A 23,609-nucleotide genomic window follows, 5' to 3' on the forward strand; every position below is an offset into this window, starting at 1 on the left:
ACTATTGGGTTAGGATTCAAGTACTAAAATGATAAAAAAAAATCCAAATAACCAGAGAGTGACAAGTACTAGAGGATATTTACATGATTAAATACTATGGTATCATTAAGAGGAAGTTTCAAAACATAGGATTTAGGAAGGGGTTTATGCAAAATGCTAAGTGTTCAAGGGAAGGCATAAGGTTCTATGTATGAGGCATCAAAAAATCTGGACAAAGTCTGTATGACCAAAAAAAAAAATGGGAAAAACAATTAAAAAGCCAACCAACCAGAAAAGACTATATACTATATGATCATAAATATTAGATATTTTGCAAAGAAACACTCCATGGAGACAGAAAAAAAAAAAAAGAAATTCAGAGAGTCCAGGAACTGGGAGAGGCAGAGTGATGGATGGGAGAACACAGGGGACTTTTAGGGGATAGAAACCATCTTGAGTGATAAGATAATCATACACACATGTCATGTACAGTTACTCAAAGACAGTAAATTTTCAGTGCCAAAACATATGGTAAGGTAAGCTATGGACTTGGATGGTGACGTGTCATTGTGGGTTCACGAGTGTAGCAGATATGATGCTGTAGTGTGGGCTGTTGCTAGTGGAGAAGGCTGTGCATGTGTGTGCTCTTGGAGTATATGCGCAGTTTTCTATGAAGAGATAGCTGTTCAAAAAAAATAAGGTTTATTAATTAAAACAACTAACTGGAACCATCTTCGGACTGCAGGTGATTTATTTCTTCCCATCATTAAAAAAAAAAAAAGGAAAAAAAAAAAAAGAAAAAGAAACAAAATGGTGGTACCCAGGTAGATAACAAAATAATACAAAGCAACATGACTCATGAAGGATGTAAATCAAGGTCAGTGACTGTCCACAAGATACTGAGCATATTCTGCTAAATACATGCTTGCTAGTCTCTTTATTAAAATGGAAATATGTTAGTCTGTAACGTCCAAAGATCACAGAGCAGATCATGTAGCTGTACTCACCATCCTTGCAGATGGCTCCCATCTGACACATTCCTAAGTCTAAAAGATACCCACTGGGGCAGCTGGAACAGTTCTTGAATCCTGGGCCATTGCATGTCAAACAGCTGTTATCACATCTATAGGTGAAACACATAATTATTGAATCTCCTATCCATTTGCATGGGGGATATTTACTATTAATCTCTTAATATCTTCAAATTAGTTCTTCCTTTGAAGATGACAAAAAGTCTTTTCTTACACTAGCTGTTAGATTTGAGACCATTAGGAAAAAACATGGCAAGTAGACACTGATGCCAAAGGGGACAAAGTGTGTCCTGGAAGCAGAAATACTATTTTAAAAGCTCTAAGGTATTTGTGAAGGGGAACTAGGGAGATGGTTTATTTGGTAATGTTCAGATCCCAGCACCCATGTCAAAAGGCAGGTGTAGTATTGTGCTTCTATATTCCCAGCACCGGAAGGAAGATGGATCAAGGGAGCTTGTGCTTGGCCATCTAACTAAACTGGTGACTGATCCTGACTCAAAAAAATGAAAGGACAATTGAGAAAGACACTCGATGTTGACTTCTGGTCCCCAGGTACCCCCTACACTCACTCTCTCTCTCTCTCTCTCTCTCTCTCTCTCTCTCTCTCTCTCTCTCTCTCAAAACTTTAAGATGGTCTTGAGGCATTAAAAATATCAGCCAACATGTACCAATTCTGCAGGTCAGTGTCCAAAGACACAAAGACCAAATTGTACTTTTTCATTAAAAAACCACCAGTGTTCTCATTATTTAGGAAGACAGTCCATAAGGAACTCGTATGTCAAGTGCTAGGGTCACAGCAGGTGGACTTACCTCTTGCAGGATTTATATCCACCCTCTGAAGAGTGGTCCAAGTAGTAGCTCACACTACAGCTCTGTACACATCTTCCCTCTTCCATGACATACCCCTCAGTGCAGTTAATACATCCATCTGCTCCAGCCCCTTCAGTACAGAGCACATGCAAGAAACAGGAGGAAAGAAAAGCCTCAGGATAAGCTGAAATATGGGATTCTGTAGCAGTCAGCAAAAGCCGCACCCATCTGCTGCCATCTTAAGTCATAACTTTGTCTTCTTTCTTAGTTTCCTTCAGTGGGGCTGGGAGGGGACTCTTGTGTTTTTAACTGAATCTATTCACCAAGAATGGCTGTCCTTTTGAGAAGGGGATACTTACTAGAATATTTAAGTTCCTCACAGGTACTGATGATTACTGGCTTTCTGTGAGAATTGCTGCACCATTATCAGGTGAAATGTGGCCCTACACTCTTCTTTGAAATGTACTGAAAGCTGCATGAACCACAGCTACAGCCAAATAAAACAACCACAAGTGGGAATGTAAGGGGGAGAAGTGGGAGAAGGTACCAGCGCAGGTAGCACAGAAGCGATGGCAGGGCTGGCAATCGTGACCATTGAAGAACTGTCCATCCTCGCAGGTGACAGAACAGCGGGATCCCTGAAGGCTGAGAGAAACATGGACAAGCTATAAGCAGACTGTTGTCCCCATGACAAAGTGATAAGAATGCCCAGACTCCATATGTAACAAACACGGTCCCCTCAGAAACCAGGGATTTGGTAAAGCTGCAAGACAAGGAAAATACCTCTCTTGGTACTTGTAACAACACCTGCAGCACTCACAAGTGCTGCCAAGCCTCTCTCTTGAATGTGTCAAACCGTCCAGCATTCTACAACCTTACTCTACATCCCTTTAAAAAGTCTTGGCAAACATCTAGGAAGGTGGCTCAGTGGTTAAGAGCACTCACTATTCTTGCAGAGGACCTGTTTTGGGTTCCCAGCGCCCACTGTTACTCCAGTTGCAGAGCGTCTGATACTCTCTTCTAGTCTCTGTGGGGATTACATGCATATGGCACATATACATACATGCAGACAAAACAAACATAAAAATGAAACAAAATAAAAACTCCGACGAGCCAATTCTAAGGTTGACAATATCTTATGATATCTTTGTGACTTTTGTTGTTTTTGTTTTCTGAGACAGGGTTCTTCTGTGTAGTCCTGGCTGTCCTGGAACTCTATTTGTAGACTGGGCTGTCCTTGAGCTCACAGATCTGCCAGTCTCTGTCTCCTGAGTGCTGGGATTAAAGGTGTGTGTCACACCACCTGGATAAACATTTGTTTTTATCAGGTGGTTGTGAGCCATCTGATGTGGGGGCTAGGGATAAAACTCAGGTCCCCAGGGAGAGAAGAAGTCTGTGGTCTTAAGCACAGAGTCTTCTTTCCAGCCCTCTTTGACACTTTTTACCAGTTTATTTACTTAAGCTATTCTAATGAATAATTAAGCAAAATGAAACCTTGCAAACATCTTGACTTTTCTTTGCTCTATCATTTTTTTTTTTTTAGTTTTTTTTTCTGGAGGTATTTTTATAATATTAAGTGATTTATTGAAATGTCCGTTTCTCTAGCTACTACTGTGATCCATATCTGAGTTTCTAAAATATAAAATAAAAAATGTAAAAAAAAAATTCTTTCTCATTTCTGTTAGCTACGACATTTCGAGTCGCTTTAGTTTTTATTTGTTTATTTATTTGTTTCTGAGACTGGCCTTGAACTCACTAGCTATGTAACTGAGGATGAACTTCTGACCTCTATATGCTGTGTACTAAGATTACAGGTACAGGAGACTATGCCAAGTTTACAGCATGACTCTGAAACTTAAAAATACACATAGAATTTGTATTATTTCATATAAAATATTACTGAACAGCAACTGAAAGAGAGTGGGTGCAAACTTGTTATCAAACTAATTCTATTGGAGAATGTATATGTTTGGAACATGGTCAAATGCTTTCTACTTTCTGATAGTCTCTATTGATCCAACTTATATCCTAGTTGACTGCTTTGTATATGGGTTATATTAATTTTGAAAACTGAAATTTACTTTACCCTCTGTTCATTCAAGACACTGGGAAAGTACAAAAATGAAGTAGCTGAAGGAAAGAATCACAAAGCCTCCTGTTAGCGTTTTAAATCATTTCCATTCAGGTATTTAGGCAAGGGTATTTGCTCATAGCCACTATTTTACAATGTCCAGGTCTTCTGAAGTCAAACAGTTAGCTCAGAAGCACCGAGGAAGGAGCCTCGATGTGACAAAGGACAGCTCCCCCCAAAGTACGTGTCAGTCTCAGAGCTTTCTGGCCTGCTGCCAACAAAGATCTCCTTCCCTTCCTCCAGCTCTAGAGAAAAGCACAGTGCATCAAATGAATCCTTTTGTGGGATGAAATAAAAACCATTGGAAAAAAAATGTACCACAGTTTTAGAAAAGATGCCTTGGCTCTCTAAGAAAGGACAGGCGTTCTGAGGTTGGCTTCCATTCAGCAGGAGACAGAGGCTGCACTGTGCTGGAGTTGATGGAGGGTGGGCACAGAGCACAATCACTGAACTCTGAAGCTGTCAGCTGCTTCCAAAACATAGGTGTCCTGAGACCCACCAGTCCAGCTCAGAACTGCCTCCATAAACCATCTAGGTCAAGCCTGTGCTAGCTACTTGGCTACTGAGACCCTGAGATGAGGTTAGTACTATGAAGAAATTAAATTTTAAATAGTCACTCAATTTTAATTAATTTATGACTATGTTTGAAAAAAAACTTCATAAGATTCAGTTGTTGGCAAACTTCTCAGCACATTTGGAATAGAATGGCTTAATAAAATTTGCTCTCTCAATTAGATTTAAAAACTTCTTAATACAGATATTTCTCATAAAAATTATTGTCAAGTCTCAGACATATGCTAAGACCATATTATGCCACACTTCAAAGACTTAATAAAATAATAAAGAATTTAAAGTAATTCACTAGTAATTTCTTTTATGTTGGCCACATGTTGTAATAATATATTTTGGATATATTTTAAGTAAAACATTTTATTAAAGTCACATCCCTTGTTGTGTTTTACCACTTTTAATGTGGCTACTGGCACATTTAAAATTACATGCATGGCTCCCATATTTCTGCTGTGTGTTCTGGTTTAACCAGTTCCATAAAAATGTTCTCTAAGAAATAAAGAAATAAGCTCAGTGGTCTTTTATTTCTTATGGACTAATTATGTACCACATGTAAGTAATGCATAAATGCTATGTTAAACTAAATAAAATGGAATAATAACTAAATGTTATCAGGTTATCCTAGTTCATCAAAGTAGGGGTTAGTCACAGCATTTGGTAATGAGAATAATGGAAGGCAACAGTATTTAAGTCACTTTGCCATTATCACAGTTAATAAAGAGAGGGAACAGCCTTCCACCTCACCATTACACTGTTCCTTTAGGATGAATTAAGTGCAGACAGGAGAGATGGCTTACTGTTACACATACTGGCTGCTCTTTCAGAGGAGCCAGGTTTGATTCCCAGCACCCACACAGCAGCTCACAAGTATCTGTAACTCAGACTCAGGGGATCTGCTGTTCTTTTCTGACCTCTATGGGCATCAGGTCATACATGGCAAACAGATATACATACAGCAAAAACATACATACACATAAAATAAAATTTAAAAAGAAGAATCAGGTAGTTAGGCAGACCTGTATTTATCAAGATTATCAAGCACTGAGAAGCAATGTTTTAAGTAACTAAATGCACTTAGGAAAACAAAGAGCAAAGACACATGTAATCGATAAGTGTGAATACCATTCCAGTACTGACGACTGTCAAGGACACCTGCCTAAGAACTGTCTACATTATGCTATTTCACTTTTGATGAAAGATGGAATGAATGTAATATCCCATCACTACCTAAATGGAATGTACTGTAGAACTTGAGCCCTGCCCATATGGGGTGGTGGACTCGGCATAGAAGCAATCGACCTCTTCCTCAAGAAAGAGGCTCCACATTCATGCTGCATCTTGCTCTCCTACAGTCTACCAAGTATCAGCTTTGGCAATGAGCCAGTCATCAATCTGGAAAAAAACATCTCCTGGTGTTAACTCTATGTGCATACTGCAGAGAGTCTAATGGAACTGAACCTGAAGTACTTAAGATAAGCAAATGGCTGAGTTTGTGTAGAGAAATAATAAAGATAAGAGAATAACTTTCCACCATTGAGAATTTAATCAGGCAGATTAAACAGCATTTACAGGCACTATCTACCCAGTCATTCTTGACTAGCATAATGCGGATCAAAATGTATAAATGATGCTTCTCAAATGGTCATCTTTATATCTAAATTATCATCTTTCTTTTCAAAAATCACTTTAATTTTATTGTCAGTTTACTTATTTTGTGTGCTTGAATGTTTCACCTGCATGCAGGTCTGTGTAGCACATGTATGTCTCGTATCTGTGGAGGTCAAAAGAGGGCACTGGATCTCCTAGACCTGGTGTTACAGATAATTGTGAGCCACTAAATGGTTGCTGGGGATTGATCCTCAGGTCCTCTGCAAGAACAGTCTATGCTTTTAAACTGCTGAAGCATCTCTCTACTCATTGAATCATCTTCTTTATAGGGAATTTATTTGGATTATAATCCTTCCTTAGCCAAGATGGCATCTCATTTTTTGCCCCCACATCTAATTTTAGAGATAATGGAAATAACAGGGAAGTGCTTCAGTGTGAGTCAAACCAAGGGCAGATGGAAGAGAGCTATTTGTTTACATGCTGACTCTTATGCTTTCCTTCTATTTGCTCTGCAAATCTCCCCGGATGACGGTGTCTCTTGCTGGATCTCATTCTCTTACCTTAACCCGTCCTTGCACTCTGTGCAGTTGTGGAATCCAGTGCATGCCTTACAGTTCTCGCTGCATTTCCCACAAACATTTTTCTCTGTTAAGAAAAGAGAAGAAACACAGCCATATGTCAGTCAACTGGATTCCACAAAAAATGGAGATGTTCCAGTGTTTATGAATGTGCTCTGCGGTGCTCACAGGTTCATCTGGAAAGCTGCATTGAAAAGTCCAGGCACTTGATTTCATGAACCGTTATAGCAGGAAGCACCATGCTCCTGTTCAGCACAGTGCAGACAGACCTCAGAAACTCTTAATTGTAAGGTTTATAGTTTTTACTGCTTTCAACTCTCTTTCCAAAGCATGGTTTTCTAACTTCTAAAACAGGAAATCTCACTCATGATGCAAGGACAATATTGGTAAGGAATGAATATAAAAATGATTGTGTTCCAACAACATTCTATTTTGTAGAAGTGTATTAGTTTGAGTGTATATACCATACATTTTCCTATGCAATAACAAATCTATGTCCACACTGCAAAAAAGACTGAAACATGACGGCTTTATCATGAAAAGTAGTGATTTGGCATAATAGTTAACAAAGGCCCTTTACCTTGGTCAAATTTTTGTTGGAAATTGAGAACTTGCTCTGATATGCCAGAGGGTGCAGACTGATTACTGGCTGACCTGGACAAACAAGATGCAGGGAAGTTGACTGCCAAACTTTGTAATGACAAGGTAGGCAAGTCTTTCATAACTCCTGCTTCATAGAAAAGTCTGTCATATTTCAGAAGGCTGAAGATGGATGCTCCAATATTATAGAGACAATTTGTGGATGACTGTCCAGGCAGCAAAAACCCTCTGTCATTTCAATAGTTTTGGAAAGTACTTGCTTTCTACTTCCTGCATACTCAAGTAATATTTATTCCTTCCTAGGTTTCTGATGGGGTTAAAGACTAGATAGTCTTGAAACTAAGATTAATTGTTGGGATTTTAAAAAATGCTATAAGATCTATACAAGTTATGATAGAAAATGACTTAGATACAAAACTCTGAACTCCCTAGATAGGATAAATAATAAAATACTTTATCTAAGTTGTCAAATATAAATAGATTGGACATTATAAATGTATATCATACCTTATAGTTTTCTTAATTGTTAAAATTGTATTCAATATATATCCGAGGGAAAAGAGCCTTTTATTGAACAAAAAGGGAAATTACTGAGGTTTGGTCTTTTGTTATACATTGTAATGGTAAATACTGGTACCCCAATACCTAGTTGCCCCCAAGAATGAGACTATCTATACATAGACCCAAGTGATGCTATGTGACCTTGCCCCTCAAGTTATGTCTGATTGGTGAATAAAGATGCCTACATCCTATAGCTGGATAGACTTGAGATAGGCAGGATTTGGAGTTTTAGGAGAACCATGATGGGGAGAGAGAGGAAGGTAGAGAGCAAAGACCCCATGGGGTAAGAATCTTGAAATCATGGAGATAAGGACTGGATAATTGGAATTAAGAGGAGCCCTGACAAAACATGACAAGTCATATTGTGGGACTATTGTCAAGGAAATAGACATAACACCATAGAGGGTAAATATCTGCCCAGCTCTAGTGCTGATTATGGCTTATTATAAATATAAATGTTGTATGTCTTATCCAGAAACTGAATGATCAAAGGCAGAGTAGAAGCCCCTGATTGACATTAAATATTTTCAACAAGCAGGTAATAATAACACACACACAACACACACACACACACACACACACACACACACACACACAACCAAATGAAATATTGCTTACAGGCTTTGTCTTTCTTTGATCTTTAAGTGTGCATGTTCATCAAGGTTACATGCAGAGGGATTCCTATATGGACCTTCTGGGTATTCTGCATTTTTCAGTAAGAAATGACAGTGTTCTAGCAGCTACCCTGTAGCTCCCATGTGACTTTGAGTATGCTAAGCACGTTAAGGGTCTGGCCTTAGACCTGAAGTCACAGGCCCTAGATTTGCATTCTGATTTCAGATCTTCTAGTGGGCCAGGTCAGTGTCTCTACACTCTTGGCTGAAGATTAGAATGAATTCTACCTATTAGCTTATCTTGGCAAGTTAATAGGATTATTTCAAGGGGAAAAGGTCAACTATAAACCACTGTGAATGTGTTCTCAGTAATCATTAGTGGCCACTGTCATTACATAGCCTGATTACTGTGCTGTATGCAAATGGGCTCACTAGAGGGAGAAACTGCAACAAAGGCAGTAGTTAAACTGACCACTTAAACGGATGCTATACAATGAAAGAAGTGACTGGGCAGCTTTTCAAGTGTCTGCTCCCCACTTTTTTAAAGAGGAGTGGCTGTTGGGTGCTCAGCAATGGAGCACCCTCTTAGTATATGCAAGGCTCCCTAAGACTTGCTGTACATTTCCACGGATCTCTTATGACTCTTACCTTCTATATTTTCTTCTATCAAGGTGAAAGTCGTGTTTCAAATTTTGAGGCAAATAAGAACTTCAGCAGAATTTATATTCATTACTCAAAGTGGAACAAGGGCCTGATCTACTTAGACAGATGCCCAGTTTTGAATAGACTGTGGTGTGAGACAAATCATCTACAACTCAGAAACAAAGCCAAAGATACCAACAGGTCTGGGAAGGCCATACTGAAGCACTGTCTGACCAAAGACAAGGATCTTGTGTTTTTCCTATTTGTTAATTATGTCAGAAAGGGACAGTCTCTGAGAAGTTACACATTGGTGTATGGATTGTTGTTTAATAAAGTGATAATGTTCTGGCTGTAAGAAACAAACACCTCTTTCCAAAACCTATCTGTATTGCCATGTCTAACTTTCTTTCATCTGTAACTCAACAAAAGGACTGTTTTTTTTCTCTTTCTTTCTTTCTTTCTTTCTTTCTTTCTTTTTCTTTTCTTTTCTTTCTTTCCTCCTCCTCCTCTCTCTTTCTTTGCCTTCCTTCCGTCCTTCCTTCCTTCCTTCCTTCCTTCCTTCCTTCCTTTGTTTTCTTTCTTTCCTCCTCCTCTCTCTCTTTCTTTTTCTTCCTTCCCTTCCTCCATCCCTCCCTCCATCCCTTACTTCTTTCCTTCCTTTCTTTCTTCCTTCCTATCTTGGTGCTTTATCATCTTTCGTTCAAATCTGTGTTAGTACATACCTGGAATGCAGGTATCCTTGGAGGCTGGAAAAGGGTACTGAATCTCATGACATTAGAGTTACAGGTGGTTGTGAGCTATTGTGAAAGTCACTGAGGTCTCCTGGAGGACCTTACCCTCTTACCCACAATCTTAACCATTGAGCTCTCTCACCAGCTATCACAAGCCAGTGCTGGGGACTTCAATCTGTTTTGAGTGGGTAACTGTCTTGAGGCATGGTTCGAGATGCCTCTAGATGTCTCTGCTTCCATTGGCTGACTTGATGTTTCATCCTTCTGCTTTAATAGAACTGCAATGATATCCCCAATGTTGTGCATCTAATAGCAAATCATTGTGTGGGGAGGGAGTGTGAGGGTCCTCTGCTACAGGTAGTTACAGGCACTTCTACAATATCCTTCTAAAGTATCTCTTTAATGAGTTGGCTAGGTTCTGTTTAACACTAAGCAAAACCCAGATTTCATGCATGGAGTTATTCAAATGAAAACCTGTATCTTTTTAAAAAAATCCAAAACATTTTAAAACAACTCACTGATATCCTGGTATGACCCATCAGGGCACTGAGTAACACAGCTGCTAGTTTCTTCATTCAGGAAGTATCCATATTTACAGGACAGGCATTGATCACCATGGGTGCCGAAGCAGGACTCGCAGTTGGGGGCGCACTTCCGGCACCTCTTCTTGTCAGCATGGAAGTGGCCAGGAGGGCAGCTGGAGACACAGATTCTGCATCGTGGGATTATAAGAGAAATGGTTACTTACCTGCACTCACAGCTCAGCATGTTTACAGAAAAGCTGAGAGCTGCCTGTGGCCTTAAGGTTAGTTTTCAACTGGGATGCCAACACCAAATCAAAGGGACCACATCTGTCTTGTAAAGCTTCCTCTTGTGCAGGAAGATGGAGGAACATCACAGTTAGCACTGCATCTAGGAAGCAGGTATTTCATTGTCTACAGTCTTCTAGTTAAGGTCTAGCTCTATAAAAGGAATCACAACTGGATTTGTTATCTCAAGAGCTGGCTTATAGTTCTGATCTGAGGAAAAAGAATGGGGGCCATAACTTTAAGGGAAAAGGTCATTAAAATAAGGAGATCCTTCCACTTCTGTGTGTAGCTTGTCATGTACCTTGTATGCACATCTGGGTAGATGTGGTATGTTGCTATCTATCTATCTATCTATCTATCTATCTATCTATCATCTATCTTTATCATCTATCTACTATCTATGTACACATATACATATCATATATGTACATACATACATACATATGGGTGTATATACAAAATCATATCTATGTGCATACACACACATAATTTTGCTCATAAGAAACTTTCCTTTTTTTTTTTGCTTATTTGTTTTTTTTTTGTTTTTTTTTTTTTTAAGACAGGGATTTTCTGTGTAACCCTGGCTGTCCTAAAACTCTTTCTGCAGATCAGGCTGGTCTCAAACTCAGAGATCCACCTGCCTCTGCTTCCTAAATACTGGGATTAAATGTGTGTGTCACCATGGCCCAGCTGAAACTTTCCTTTAAAAAAAAAAGCCAACTTCCTTAATTGTCTATAACTGGAGTCAGAGATTTATTTATTTATTTATTTATTTATTTATTTATTTATTTATTTATTTTTATATAGCTTTGGGAACCAATTAAATAGCAGGCATTTTGGTTAGTGAAATAGATAATATCATCAAGGAGTCAGCTGAGAACCTATCTGCTTGAGGCATCTGACTTCTAACAAGGATTTCCACAGGGATGTGGGCTTGGCTGTGTCTGCTTAGGTGCCTGAGCACTGTTCCTAGAACACAGTTTTGCCTGAAAGAGGATGGAGCAGGTGGGTTGGTCTGGAAGGGACATGAGCTTGGTTGGATGGGCTTTGTGTGGGTAAGCACTAGCTTGTAGCTTGAATCCACCAGGACATATCTGCATAGATAGCCTGAATCCTGGCACTAAGAGGCACAGGCTCTATCTCAGTGTCTAAAATAGAAGAAACAGAGACAAGCATGAGTGGTCTGGCATGTTGGGGAATGTGAGAAGAAAGTATACATCAGGCACAGGCACTGGCGTGTCCAGGAAGAGTAAACATAGCCAGAGTGGCAAATACTAATGGGCACATAACTTCAGACAGGAAGACTAAGTTCAACACACATATGGTATGTCATGGTGGCTAGAGTTAACATGTTATACACTTGAAAATTGCTTTAAAAAGTCAATTTAAAATGTTCTCATGGGGCTGGAGAGATGGCTCAGCAGTTAAGACTACTGACTGCTCTTCTAGAGGTCCTGAGTTCAATTCCCAGCACCCACATGGTGGCTCACAACCATCTGTAATGGGACCTGATGCCCTCTTCTGCTGGGCCTGAAGACAGCTACAGTGTAATCACAAAAAATAAATAAATCTTTTTTTTTTTTTTAAAGCTGTCATTAGAAGAAAAATAATAAGCATGTTTGAGAATATAGACATTTAACAGTTCTAGTCATCTTACAACGTATAACACTCAACACCATTTGGTATTCCATAATTATGTATAATTTTTACTTGCTAATTGGGAAAAGAACTACAGAAGACATGCATGCTAAGTGCATAGTTGGTCTCACCTCATCAGGGTTCTGCAAGTGAGAAGGCATTTGCAGTTACTTGGCACATATTTTGCATTAACCTGACCTGATTTGGAATCACCTACGAGATGCACCTACAGTTATATCTATGAGGATATTCTCCAGAGACTGACTTGCAGACCCACCCTGAATGTCAGCAGCACCATGCCATGGACTTGGGCTCCAGACTGAATATAAAGAATAAAGGACCAAGGAAGCTGAACACCCACACCGATTTCAGTCCTGCCTGCTGACTTAACATGGCTACCTGCCTTATGCTCTTACCACCGTGCCTATAGCATCATGATGGACCATATCCCTTCAGTGTGCATTTGAGTCAAAACAAACCTCTAATTTGTTTTTTGACAAGCATTTTGTCACAGCCAGAGAAAAGCAACTAATATAGAAAATTGGTATTATGAGTGGGGTTATCGGCTGAAATGAGACGGATGGTGTGGTGCATAGCATAGTAAGAGGAATATGGAAAAACCTCAGCATTCAGAACTTCAGGCATTGAAATACTCCAAGGAGCACATAACGGGCCACCCCCTATGGGCTCAAAAAAATAGGCAATGGAGGCCAGGTCCTGAGGTTTCTGAGGGACTTTATGGTGACCTGTGCTAGAGGGTCGTTACATTACTGTGTGCTCAATGTACTGAATTTTTAAATGAGGCTCAATCCTAAAACGGTTTTGCTGTTTTGTGGGGGAAATTGTAAATCACCCTAATGGCCATGCTGTGATATAGTTACTGGTTACTACTCTTAGTCAGACTGACATTGAAAGAGCTAAAAGATGCAGACTTCCTGGGTTAAGGAGGCAGAGGAAGAGAGTTTAAAATTGTAACTAAGTACTGAGGTGTACTTATTTGAGAGAACTCTGTCCCTAAAGAGAGACCTTAAACACTCCCTACTGGAACAACCTGAAAGGTGCCATTAGGAAAAGACCCCACTCTTATTTGTGAAAATGAAAATCTATTCAAAAGAGGACACACTGAACTGAGGATGCTGTGGACATGATACCCTACTGAAAACAATATTGTTTTATCTGTGTTTAACTGCCAGGGCACAGAGGCCACTGAAACTGGGAAATGTATGTCTAACTATGCTTCAAACTCAGCAGAACTTGATGGCATTGTTCACAGTGTTGGCTTTGTTTGGGGGGGGGGGGTTGGCAAGCTTTACAATGTCATGGAGAATTGCATCAAGGTTCCAGAAAGGCACTGGGGACAATCAGTATGAGGCAATATCAGCTTCCCTGCAAGGAGGCTCTGAGAGGTCCTGTGTGAAGCCTAAGCTGAATGCAGACCCTAGGATGCTAGAGATGTCAGGACTATGGAATAGTTATGAAGGAAAGCTATAGGTAATGGATGGAGCTGGTCTATGAGACTGGAAACTTGTACTGTACATGGCAGAAGTGGAGGAGTTGGCATCATCAAGGCTGTTGGAAGTCAGAGTGTGCCAAGGGACCCAGGCACCAGACAGAGATTCAGGAGTCAGTATTTGCTCCACTGGATTTTGATCTTGTTTTGGTCAGTCTGATCTTTCTTTGCTATACCCCAATTCTTCCATTTTGAAAGAGAATCCCATGCCATTATATACTGGAAGTATGGAACCTGGTTTTTGTAAGAGATTACAGTTAAGAGTAATTATGCAACAGGTCTAAAGAGACTTCAGGCTTTTGAACTATGTTTTTAGACCTGTTAAAATTTGGGACAAGGGGCTCTTACAGATGTAAGGATATGATGTACTTTAATTTAAAAGATGGTTATGAGCCTTTGAAGGTCTGAAGTGGAGTGGAATACTGTTGTTAACAGTGATATGCTTTAGTGTTCAGTTGACCAGAAGTAGCCCTGTGATGGTTAATCTTCACCATCAACCTGGAGAGACTTCAGATTACCTCTGGATGTGTCTTGAAAGGTATTTGCAGGGAGGTTTAACTTATGAGGGAAGATCCACTCTGAATGTAGGCAAGATTTAAAAAAGAGGACCAAAGGAAGAAGCCACCTAAGTACCAGCATTTGCTGCTCTGTTTTGTCACAAAGGGCACAGTGTAACTAATTCCCCTTTGATCTAGCCACCATGCTTCCTAGGCCAGGATGGACTGCATCTCTTCACACTGTGAACACAAACAACCTTTTTCTTCCTTTAAGTTGCTTTTGTCAGATGCTTTGTCCCAGTGATAAGGAAAGCAACTCATAAATATGCCAAATTTTCCTGTGTAAATCAGTATGGTTTTTACTCTTGTAAATGACAGAACCATCATGGGCTGAAAGCAGGAACATCTTTTCTTAGAGCTTGTAGGGGAACCTGGGAATACAGTGCTGTCTAGGCATAGTCTTCGTGATTGGGCCCACAGGAATGCTGGAACACACGGGGCATACTTACGGAGCATGTGAGAGCATGGCTTGTCTCTTACCTGGTGTTATTTTTCAACTTGTAGTAGTAATGTAAGCAGTCACTGCAGTGATCTGGTCCTGGCCCGTCACATCCAACCTCACTGCATTCAGGGTCACAAGGACCTTTCAAGAAGAAATTCAAAATTGGATAAAGAAAACAATCCTAGTAAGTCAATTTTATCTTGAAGTTGACATAGAATAAGACATTTTAGCTGCCTACCACCAAGCAGTGATAATTTCTTTGAGATGGCCAATGTAGCTATAAGCCCAAGACTATATTCTTGATTGAAGGCAAGAAATGAATTGCGGAGGAGTCAATAATATAAATTATAGGCATAGCCTGGTCTTCAGAACATGCATGACAGTCTTGGGGCCCTGGGAGTGAGAGCAAGCAATTCAAATGAATAGGGTCACTATAGTAAAAGGACTGTGATACCAAAATCACAAATTTTGATACACAAAAAGACTGTGGTACCCACAGCTGCCTTAACTCACACAACACTGTCATCCCTCCCTTTCTTAGTATACAGTGGTAGATGGCTGAACTGTTCCAAATTGTACTAGCTGTGAAATTTAATTTGGAAATCAATTTAAGGCTTTTGGGGAAAGAGAAATAAATAGTGTTGTCAAGTGGCTCTCACAATTAATCAGGAAAAAAAAATGACTGTAGTTACTATACATAACAATAAAATATATGCCATTTCCTGAAAAACAAGAAGTTACATTGTTGACAAAAATGAAATAAAACTTTATTATTCAATACCTAGAGGAGATTATGTGTCTTGTTTAAGATCATTAAAGCCACTGAGTGTCTCTGAAATATTACAGACATCATGAAATATCATTGCAGTATATGGCAAAAATTTATCAGCCTCTAATCTTGGAACACAAAGCAGCTGACTCAGGCATGGATATATTTAAATTTGAGTTCTATCTGTAGGTCAATGGACAGCTCAACAAAAGAAATGACACATACATTCAAACTTGCAATCTAGTTAAAGATACCCACACTCGGGATGAAGGTCCTCAAGTTCTCTTTTCTTTGGTATTATATGAGAAACAATTCGTAGTAAGCAAACCATGACAGTGGGTGTTGGGGGCCGACTTTTACCAGAAAGTGGCTATCAGCTTTGCAGCCATCTTGAGCCCTATACCCTGACATGAGACTTGGATTACAATAGCCTACAACAGCTGAGCACACTCTGATAATCTTGGTTTAGATACCTTGGGTGCGTGAGATTAAAGGTGTGTGAGATTAAAGGTGTGTGACTTAAGAGTGTGACCTAGAGATTAGATTTAGAGACAAGACCTAAGGGCATGATTAAAGGTGTGACCTGAAGTCCTGGCTTAGAAGTGAGACATATAAAAGGATAGAGGCAGACAGAGAAAGCAACAGATTACTTGACATTAGGTAGAAGACACTTGGCTCTAGAGAGAATCAGACACAGCAGACAGGGGAGACAGAGAAGCAGACACTTGGAAGAGAACTTGGAAGAAGTAACTTGGAACTTGGAGGCACTAGGGACTAGGAACTAGGGACTAGGAATTTAGGACTTGGGACTTGGAGAAAAGAAGAGAGACTGAAGAATAAACGGGATTGAAACACAATCTGTCTGGTCTCCATTCCTCGTGACCATCCTCACTCTCTCTCTTGCTGAACCCCGACCCACAGACTGGAGCGACATCTTGGTCCGGGATACATTTTTGGCCGCCCGAACGTGGGGCTAGTGCGGTTCTCAACAAGTGGGGTGGGTTGCACTGTGTGGCTCTTGCAGCGTCTCCTAACGGCAGGAGGAACTCCAGCAAGCTCTTACTTTGTTCTTCTTGATCTCTAACTTTTAAGATATTTGGACTCAATTTTTAAGCCCCTTTCCATCAGAAAATTTTGATTTTTAAATACCAATAAATGATTTCCTGAAATATGCAAAGATGTAGCTGCAGGGAATCAGAAGTGCTTGAGTTCTACTTGTGGTAATCAAAAAGTTTGCTGATGAACCTCCCAATGTCTCTTTTAGTCATTTTAGAACTAGGCTCTATCTATTTTATTTATTGAAAGCACACAAACATCAAATGTTAGAACTCGGGTAGAAGGACATGGAAAAAGATGTAATAATTACTGATGAGAGCCGGATTTTCAAGGAATTGTAATGGCTTGCCCAGCTGAGGATAACTTGTAAAGCTGGGGTTAAGAAACATCCAGAGGTTTGGTCCAGATGTGTCTAAAGGAAGCAGATCATGTATTTGAAATGTCTTCATGGTCTGAATGGAATAAGAGATTTTAAATGCTGAGGGCTCGAAGGCATTCCTGATTAATTGCGAGAGTCACTTGACAACACTGTTTATTTCTCTTTCCCCAAGAGCTTTAAATTGATTTCCAAATTAAATTTCACAGCTAGTACAATTTGGGAAAGTTCAGCCATCTACCACTGTATATCAGGGGAGGGAGGGATGACTGTGTTGTGTGAGTTAAAGCAGCTGTGGGTACCATGGTCTTTGAGATTCAGTGAGTCACCTGTGCTGCAGATTGGCCTCTAGGAAAGGCTACATGCACGCATGCTCACGCATAAAAGGAGTCATAGGTACCCCAACATTTTCACTAGATGATATTTTATAGGTTAAAAAAAATCTACAAATATGTATTTGTGTGATACATGCCAACAGGCTCTGTATGACAGGTTCACATGTGATGCTCTTTTTTTTTTTTTTTTAATAATCTTAATTTGTCCCAGAAGCAGGCGGATTTCTGAGTTTGAGGCCAGCCTGGTCTACAGAGTGAGTTCCAGGACAGCCAGGACTACACAGAGAAAAGCCTGTCTCGAAAAACCAAAAAAAAAAAAAAAAAAAAAAAATTGTACCAGATGCAATCTGGTGTTTTGAATTTCGGGATAATGGGGACATAAAATTGTCTTTGTTCTCTTACAAGTGTCAACATCAATGTTTTAGAAATGTAATCAGAAAAGAAACAAGGGAGTGTTATTGTGTTCAGAATTTTAATACCACCAAATTTGAATTTGAAATTGTCAAAATTGTGATACAAGAAAGCTTATTTACTATTGTGTTCCATTTATGACTTTGGATACACTTTCTTCTGTCATAGAAGATAAAATGGCTTCTAGTTATAATACAAGCTCAAAGCAAAACAAGATGGGACGAAATCTGACACAATCTAGTTCTAGTTAGCTCATTTGGTCTTAATTATCTAGGCATGTTATTGACTTCAGTATACTCCCTATTTACAGGAGAAGAACCTACTGAATATTTAAGATGTTCTGATCGAGTGTTTAATTAAACATATTTATCTCAGTGTCAAGAGAAGAATCTTTGAACTATAGGAACAAAATATTTCTTGTTTAAAAATACACTAAATTTCTATTTATAAACACTTTTCCATTAGGCAAAGTTTTGGCAAATAATGTTATACAGCATATTTCAAAAGGGCAGGATGCCCCTAGAATTGGTTGCCGGAAAAAAAGGTAAATAAACAATTTTAGAAACGTGACTTTAAAACATATAAATAAGAGAAAACTAGTAACATGCGCAGATAAAAGATAAGATATCTGTGGGGCAGTAGAGCTCCTAAATGGGCTGTTTTGTATAACAAGGGCAACAAGACCCAAATTAACAAAGTATAACAATAAGAAGGAAATTATATCAAGTTAAAGCATTTCAGTAAAACGAGGCATGTTCTGTTTTATAGGAAAAGACTAATAAAAAAGTCTTCCCATGAGGCTGAGTGTAAATTCCAATGATGCTCAAATGGGAAACTAAAATGCAACTTTGGCCATTTAAAATTTCATATGAAGAACAGAAGTTCAAAGATCTCTGTGAAAACTGGAAGTGGATGTTTGACAAATATTAAAACAGACCACAGGGGTTGAAGGCTGGGTACATACAGAGTGTGCCACGCCCGCGGCACAGAAGAGAGGAGAGAAGAGGGAGGGGAGGCTACTTATTTTACTTTTGTCAACTTGATCTAGCAGAGTTATCTGGGAAGAAGGAACCTCAGTTGAGGAGTTGCTTAAATTTGATTGGCCTGTGGAAATGTCATGTAGCATTTTCTTGATGGATGTGGGAGAGCTGAGGTCGCTGTGGGTGGCGTCACCCCTGGGAGGTGGGCATGAGCTGTATGAGAAAAGGAGCTCAGAGAGCCCTGGAGAGCAGGCCTGTAAAGGGGCATCCGCCATGGCCTCTGCTCTCGTTCCTGCCCGACTTCCCTTCTCAGAGGGCTGTAAACTACAAACCGAAATAAAGCCTTTGCTCCCAAAGTTGCTGTTCATTTTACCATAGTAAAAGAAAGCAAGGTAGGACAGGAGAAGAGAAGAGAAGGAAGAGAGAGAGGAAAAGAGAAAAAAGAAAAAAACTTATTAGAAGAGAAATTGAAAAAGACAGTACGGTAGGTAATACCGGTTTATGAATTATCATGTTATTGACTTAGAGATAGTGTACTCACAGAGACCCTGATACAAGAACTCACTATATTGTTGTAAAGAAAGCATCAGAGTTGATAAAAGGGGCTACTGCTTGGTCAACTATATGCATTTGTTTGGAAAATAAAGTCAGTTTCAACTTGCCCTATACACACTAAAGCAAAGCAAAGCAATCCAGATGAAAACAGCCAATTGAAGAAACCTAAAGAGATTACTAAGGCAAAGCATGTGGACATTTAGGTGATATTAAAGAATAAGATTTCTGCAAATAACTGATACAAAGGTTATATAAGAATATACATATAATTTCATCTATATGTATTTCATATATATATATTTTATTTATATCTATCTATATCTATCTCTATCTAATCTATACCTATATCTAATCTATCTATACACACACAAACACACACATATACATACATACATATATACATATAAATGTGTATATTTATACAAATATACATTCATAAACATATATGAAAAACCGCATCCTCTCTAGTGTTTTCTGTGAAACAACTCATATCAAAAGTCACCTTTGGGAAGGGATAACTAGGGTGTATTTTCAGGAGCTGTGCGACAATGTGAAGGGTAGCAAGTTACTGAAGTCTTTATAGACAGAGGAGGGACTGGTTATAATCTTGAGTAGAAAACAGGTAAAACAATGTGGCATTTAATCTCACGAACTATAGAGAAGATAATTTTAGGCTTATTAGCAACAAAAGCTACAAACACTTAATACTATTCCCTTTGCCTTTTCCCTTTCTTCTTTCCAGTCACGGCTGACAAGAACGAGCTCTGTTAGCACTTGGAGCTGATTTGTGTAGCCTGGAATGGTTGTCTAAAATTTGGATGACAGAGGCTTCCACATCCTCAAACTGATTACCTGCTTTGTAGCAGTAATCTCAGAACAAAACTCTACTGAAAGAAACAATTTAAGATCTATGCTGTGATGACTATTCTTTGCTGTCAACCTGACTACATCTGAAGTGAACTAAAACCCATGTGGCTGGGTACATGGGTAAGGGGTTGTTTTTTTAATAAAGTCATTTGAAGTAGGAAGACCCATTTGAGTTTGGATCTTCTGAGGTCGGAGGGTGCGCTTGTAATCCTGATCTTCTGAGGTGGGGAGACTCACCTTTATTTGGAATACAGCTTCTGAGGGAAGACTATATAAAGGATATGGAAGAAGGAAGCTTGCTCTTGCTCTTTTTGGCAAGTCTATTCCTTCACTGGCTTCAGAGCCCACTTCGGGATTACAGCATATACTGAAGACCATCTGAGACTCCCACCTCATGAACTGAAGAAGTAGTGAATTCTAGGACCTTCCATTCATAGGCAGCCATTGTTGGACTAGCTGGACCACAGCCTATAAGCCACTCGAATAAATTCCCTTTCTTCTATTTTCTCCTTCCTTCTCTCCTTACCTCTATCTTCACTCTCTCCATATACATATATTATATTTGTTATATATAATATTCAATATATATATATATATATATATATATATATATATATATTCATTCTGTAAGTTCTGTCCCTCAAGTGAACCCTCACTAATACATATAAAAAAGAAAACCTGTTTCTTCAAACCTGTTTAAAACAGTATATAATTCTAAGCAATTTGTATCTCAAATTACAGATAAAATACATCAACCTATAGTCACAGAATGGGCTATCTGTGTAGACAACACATACAGCTATTTAAATATATGAATTTATTAGTAAACTAATATACACACAAATATTTGGAGGAGGAAGAATATATTTCAGACCACGGATAGATGTTGAATATTATGAACATTATACCACATATTTGAAAACATACTTTATAGCAATTACATCATATTACTTTACATGCCAGGGACATGCCCAACCTTTGTAAAGTTATGTCCAACTCACCTGCGTAATCTTCGGCACCATAGTCATCTGTGGGGTCTTCCACTCGGCTGTAGCGGAAGCGGTCCACTTTGGGAAACTCATTGGTTGGAGAGTATGGCTGCACAGATGTGCCATAGAGAACTAAGGACCATTCTTTCAATTTACCTTGAGAAACAATAACAGAGAGTGACCAGGTAATCTCTTTTAGCTCCTTGGCTTCCTTAAGTCAGTCCTTCTTAACAAGAATAAGCAACAGTGGGATGGGGGTTGATAGAATCTTAAGAAATGGACATTCCTACAGTCTGCAGAAATGAAGATTTCCCAGTTCACAGGCCACACACTCACTGAGCACCCACAATAGGAAGACTGAGACCTAAACACACTTCAGACCACTGGACCCAGGGATGAATTGCAAATTGTAATTATTTAAGAGAATACTAGCTGTCTTCGGGAGGCTTTGTTGTAGGTACTGAGGTAATAATCAAAAAGCTTTTGAGATTTTTTTTTTTTTCATATTGTCTGATGTGTTAGTAAGAGAAAACCAATTTCTTGTGCCACCTAATTCCAGAACCAGTATTCAATATTTGTACATACAGGATTTTAAAAATAGTGCTGTCTAGATATACTTGGCTACTTAAGTGCAAATAAACAAAAATTAATTAAAATAACTGAGTTCTTCAAGATGGACTGAGTCATAAATCCATAACCATGGATAGATAATAAACTATATCACCGCAAAACATTCTTCTAGACAGTGTGGGCTGTGGGTAGCCCCTCACATGTGCTCCTGTAATACCCTAATAAACTCCATGGTTCATTAAGCTAGACCTGGGTGGAATTGTTTCTTTGGTCTACTATGAGTGCATCATCTAGAATTCAATGGGCCATTCTTCACCTTCCTGAAGGAAAAGTCACACATTATTAGTCTAGAAAAATATAATAAAACTAATATTCTTCTGAATGCCTTTTATTTATTTAAGTTAAATAATCTTTTTAAAATAAAAAAGTCTTTGTTTCATCAGCTAACTAAATTTGAACCTACATGGGCACGTATGGAGGTCAAAGGACACTTTGTAGGAGACAGCTTTTCTTTCTCATGGGGATTCTGGGGGCTGAACTCAGGTAGTCAGTCTTGAAAGCAAGCACCTTTACCCACTGAGCCATGTTGCCAGCTCCAAGTCTAATGGTTTCCAGCTGAGCCACCATAAGTTCAGATCTGTAGATAATTCTAGGATGCACTCAGTGCTTTGTATCTCTGTGTGGAGTTAGTAGAGTTGGTTTGTATGCAGTTTGCTCTTGGCTACCTTTTCTCTGCTAATGGCCATGCTTTTCACAAGCTGAAGGCTGCCTGTGTCAGAATTTTAAGTGGCATGCATGAAAACTTTGCTTAGTGGTAAGAAGAGAAGGGCCACTGGAGATGGGTGATTTATTTGATGACCTTGAGGTAGCCGTGATGGAGAAATTGTCCTTCCAACAGGATATCTGCTAGAATTCTAATGGAGTACACAACACAAGCATGCCAGGTCATCTCATTTCTCCACCACCTATAAACATTTGGATCTAAAAATTTACCTCATGAACTGATTCAGAACGTTGGCTCAAAGGTGATTATTTCTTGTCTGGGGACTACTATTAAGGACATCCAACAAGGCTATAGTCTGTAGTTCTCCTCTCCCTCCCTCTCTCTCTTTTCATTGCACAGGCCAGGCTGGCCTTGATTTTGCTCTGATCCTCCTACTGTAGTCCCTGAGTGCTGGGATTTCAAGTATATGCCTCATTCAGCTAAGCACTTAATATGCATTTATTTTTTTTTTAACTGGAAGAGAAAATACACAAATCTAAACTTAGTGTGGCACCAGGAACCTCTAGATTTATGTCTGGGTAGAAAAATTTTACACATACAATAAAAATTCATCAGCTAGAGAAATCCCTCACCAGTCACAGAGAAATGTACCACGGGATTTTGTTTGATAAAAACAAAAACATAATTATGGACAAATATACTTGTAAATGGAAAAGGTGTGACTAACTTTATTATAAAATAATGGGAAGAAGGCTATAAAAGACCATATAGTTTTATTAGAGCAATAAGGTGTAAAAAGAACACCTCTAAATGATTGGTATTGACTACAGCTAAAGTGAATGTTTACATAATACAATTGTCCCTCAATATCTGTGAGGAATTGGTTCTAACATTTACAGATAGGAAAATTCATAGGTGCTCAAGTCCCTTTCAGAAAATTTGCTTAGAACTTACACATATCTACCCGTGTACTTCAAACAGTTTCTGGGTTACTCCTACTACCAAATAAAAGGTAAATAATTATCATACTGTATTGTTTAGGGATTTAAAAGCCAGTGCATGTACAATAAATGCAATTTTCCCAAATAGTTTTTGATGTAGGTTTGGCTGAATCTGTGGATATGGAACAATTGGAACACATAGACATGGAGAGCCAACTGTGTAAG

At 39.0% G+C, this 23,609-nt stretch overlaps 1 protein-coding gene across 3 annotated transcripts in view; it reads right to left on the minus strand.

The window, feature by feature from the left end:
- Positions 1 to 23,609, minus strand: part of Pcsk5 (proprotein convertase subtilisin/kexin type 5) — a 411,165-nt gene that overhangs the window by 134,739 nt on the left and 252,817 nt on the right. For all 3 annotated transcript variants that reach the window (XM_076918285.1, XM_034512925.2, XM_034512945.2), the window contains exons 14-20: positions 21,162 to 21,305; positions 14,850 to 14,952; positions 10,374 to 10,567; positions 6,690 to 6,774; positions 2,368 to 2,465; positions 1,821 to 1,950; positions 987 to 1,102 (exon numbers count right to left, since the gene is read on the minus strand). In XM_076918285.1, coding sequence (XP_076774400.1) covers positions 987 to 1,102; positions 1,821 to 1,950; positions 2,368 to 2,465; positions 6,690 to 6,774; positions 10,374 to 10,567; positions 14,850 to 14,952; positions 21,162 to 21,305 — 870 coding nt within the window. The remainder of the gene's footprint in view (positions 1 to 986; positions 1,103 to 1,820; positions 1,951 to 2,367; positions 2,466 to 6,689; positions 6,775 to 10,373; positions 10,568 to 14,849; positions 14,953 to 21,161; positions 21,306 to 23,609) is intronic.

Source organism: Arvicanthis niloticus, chromosome 1, assembly GCF_011762505.2.
Source record: "Arvicanthis niloticus isolate mArvNil1 chromosome 1, mArvNil1.pat.X, whole genome shotgun sequence".
Lineage (NCBI taxonomy): Eukaryota > Metazoa > Chordata > Mammalia > Rodentia > Muridae > Arvicanthis > Arvicanthis niloticus.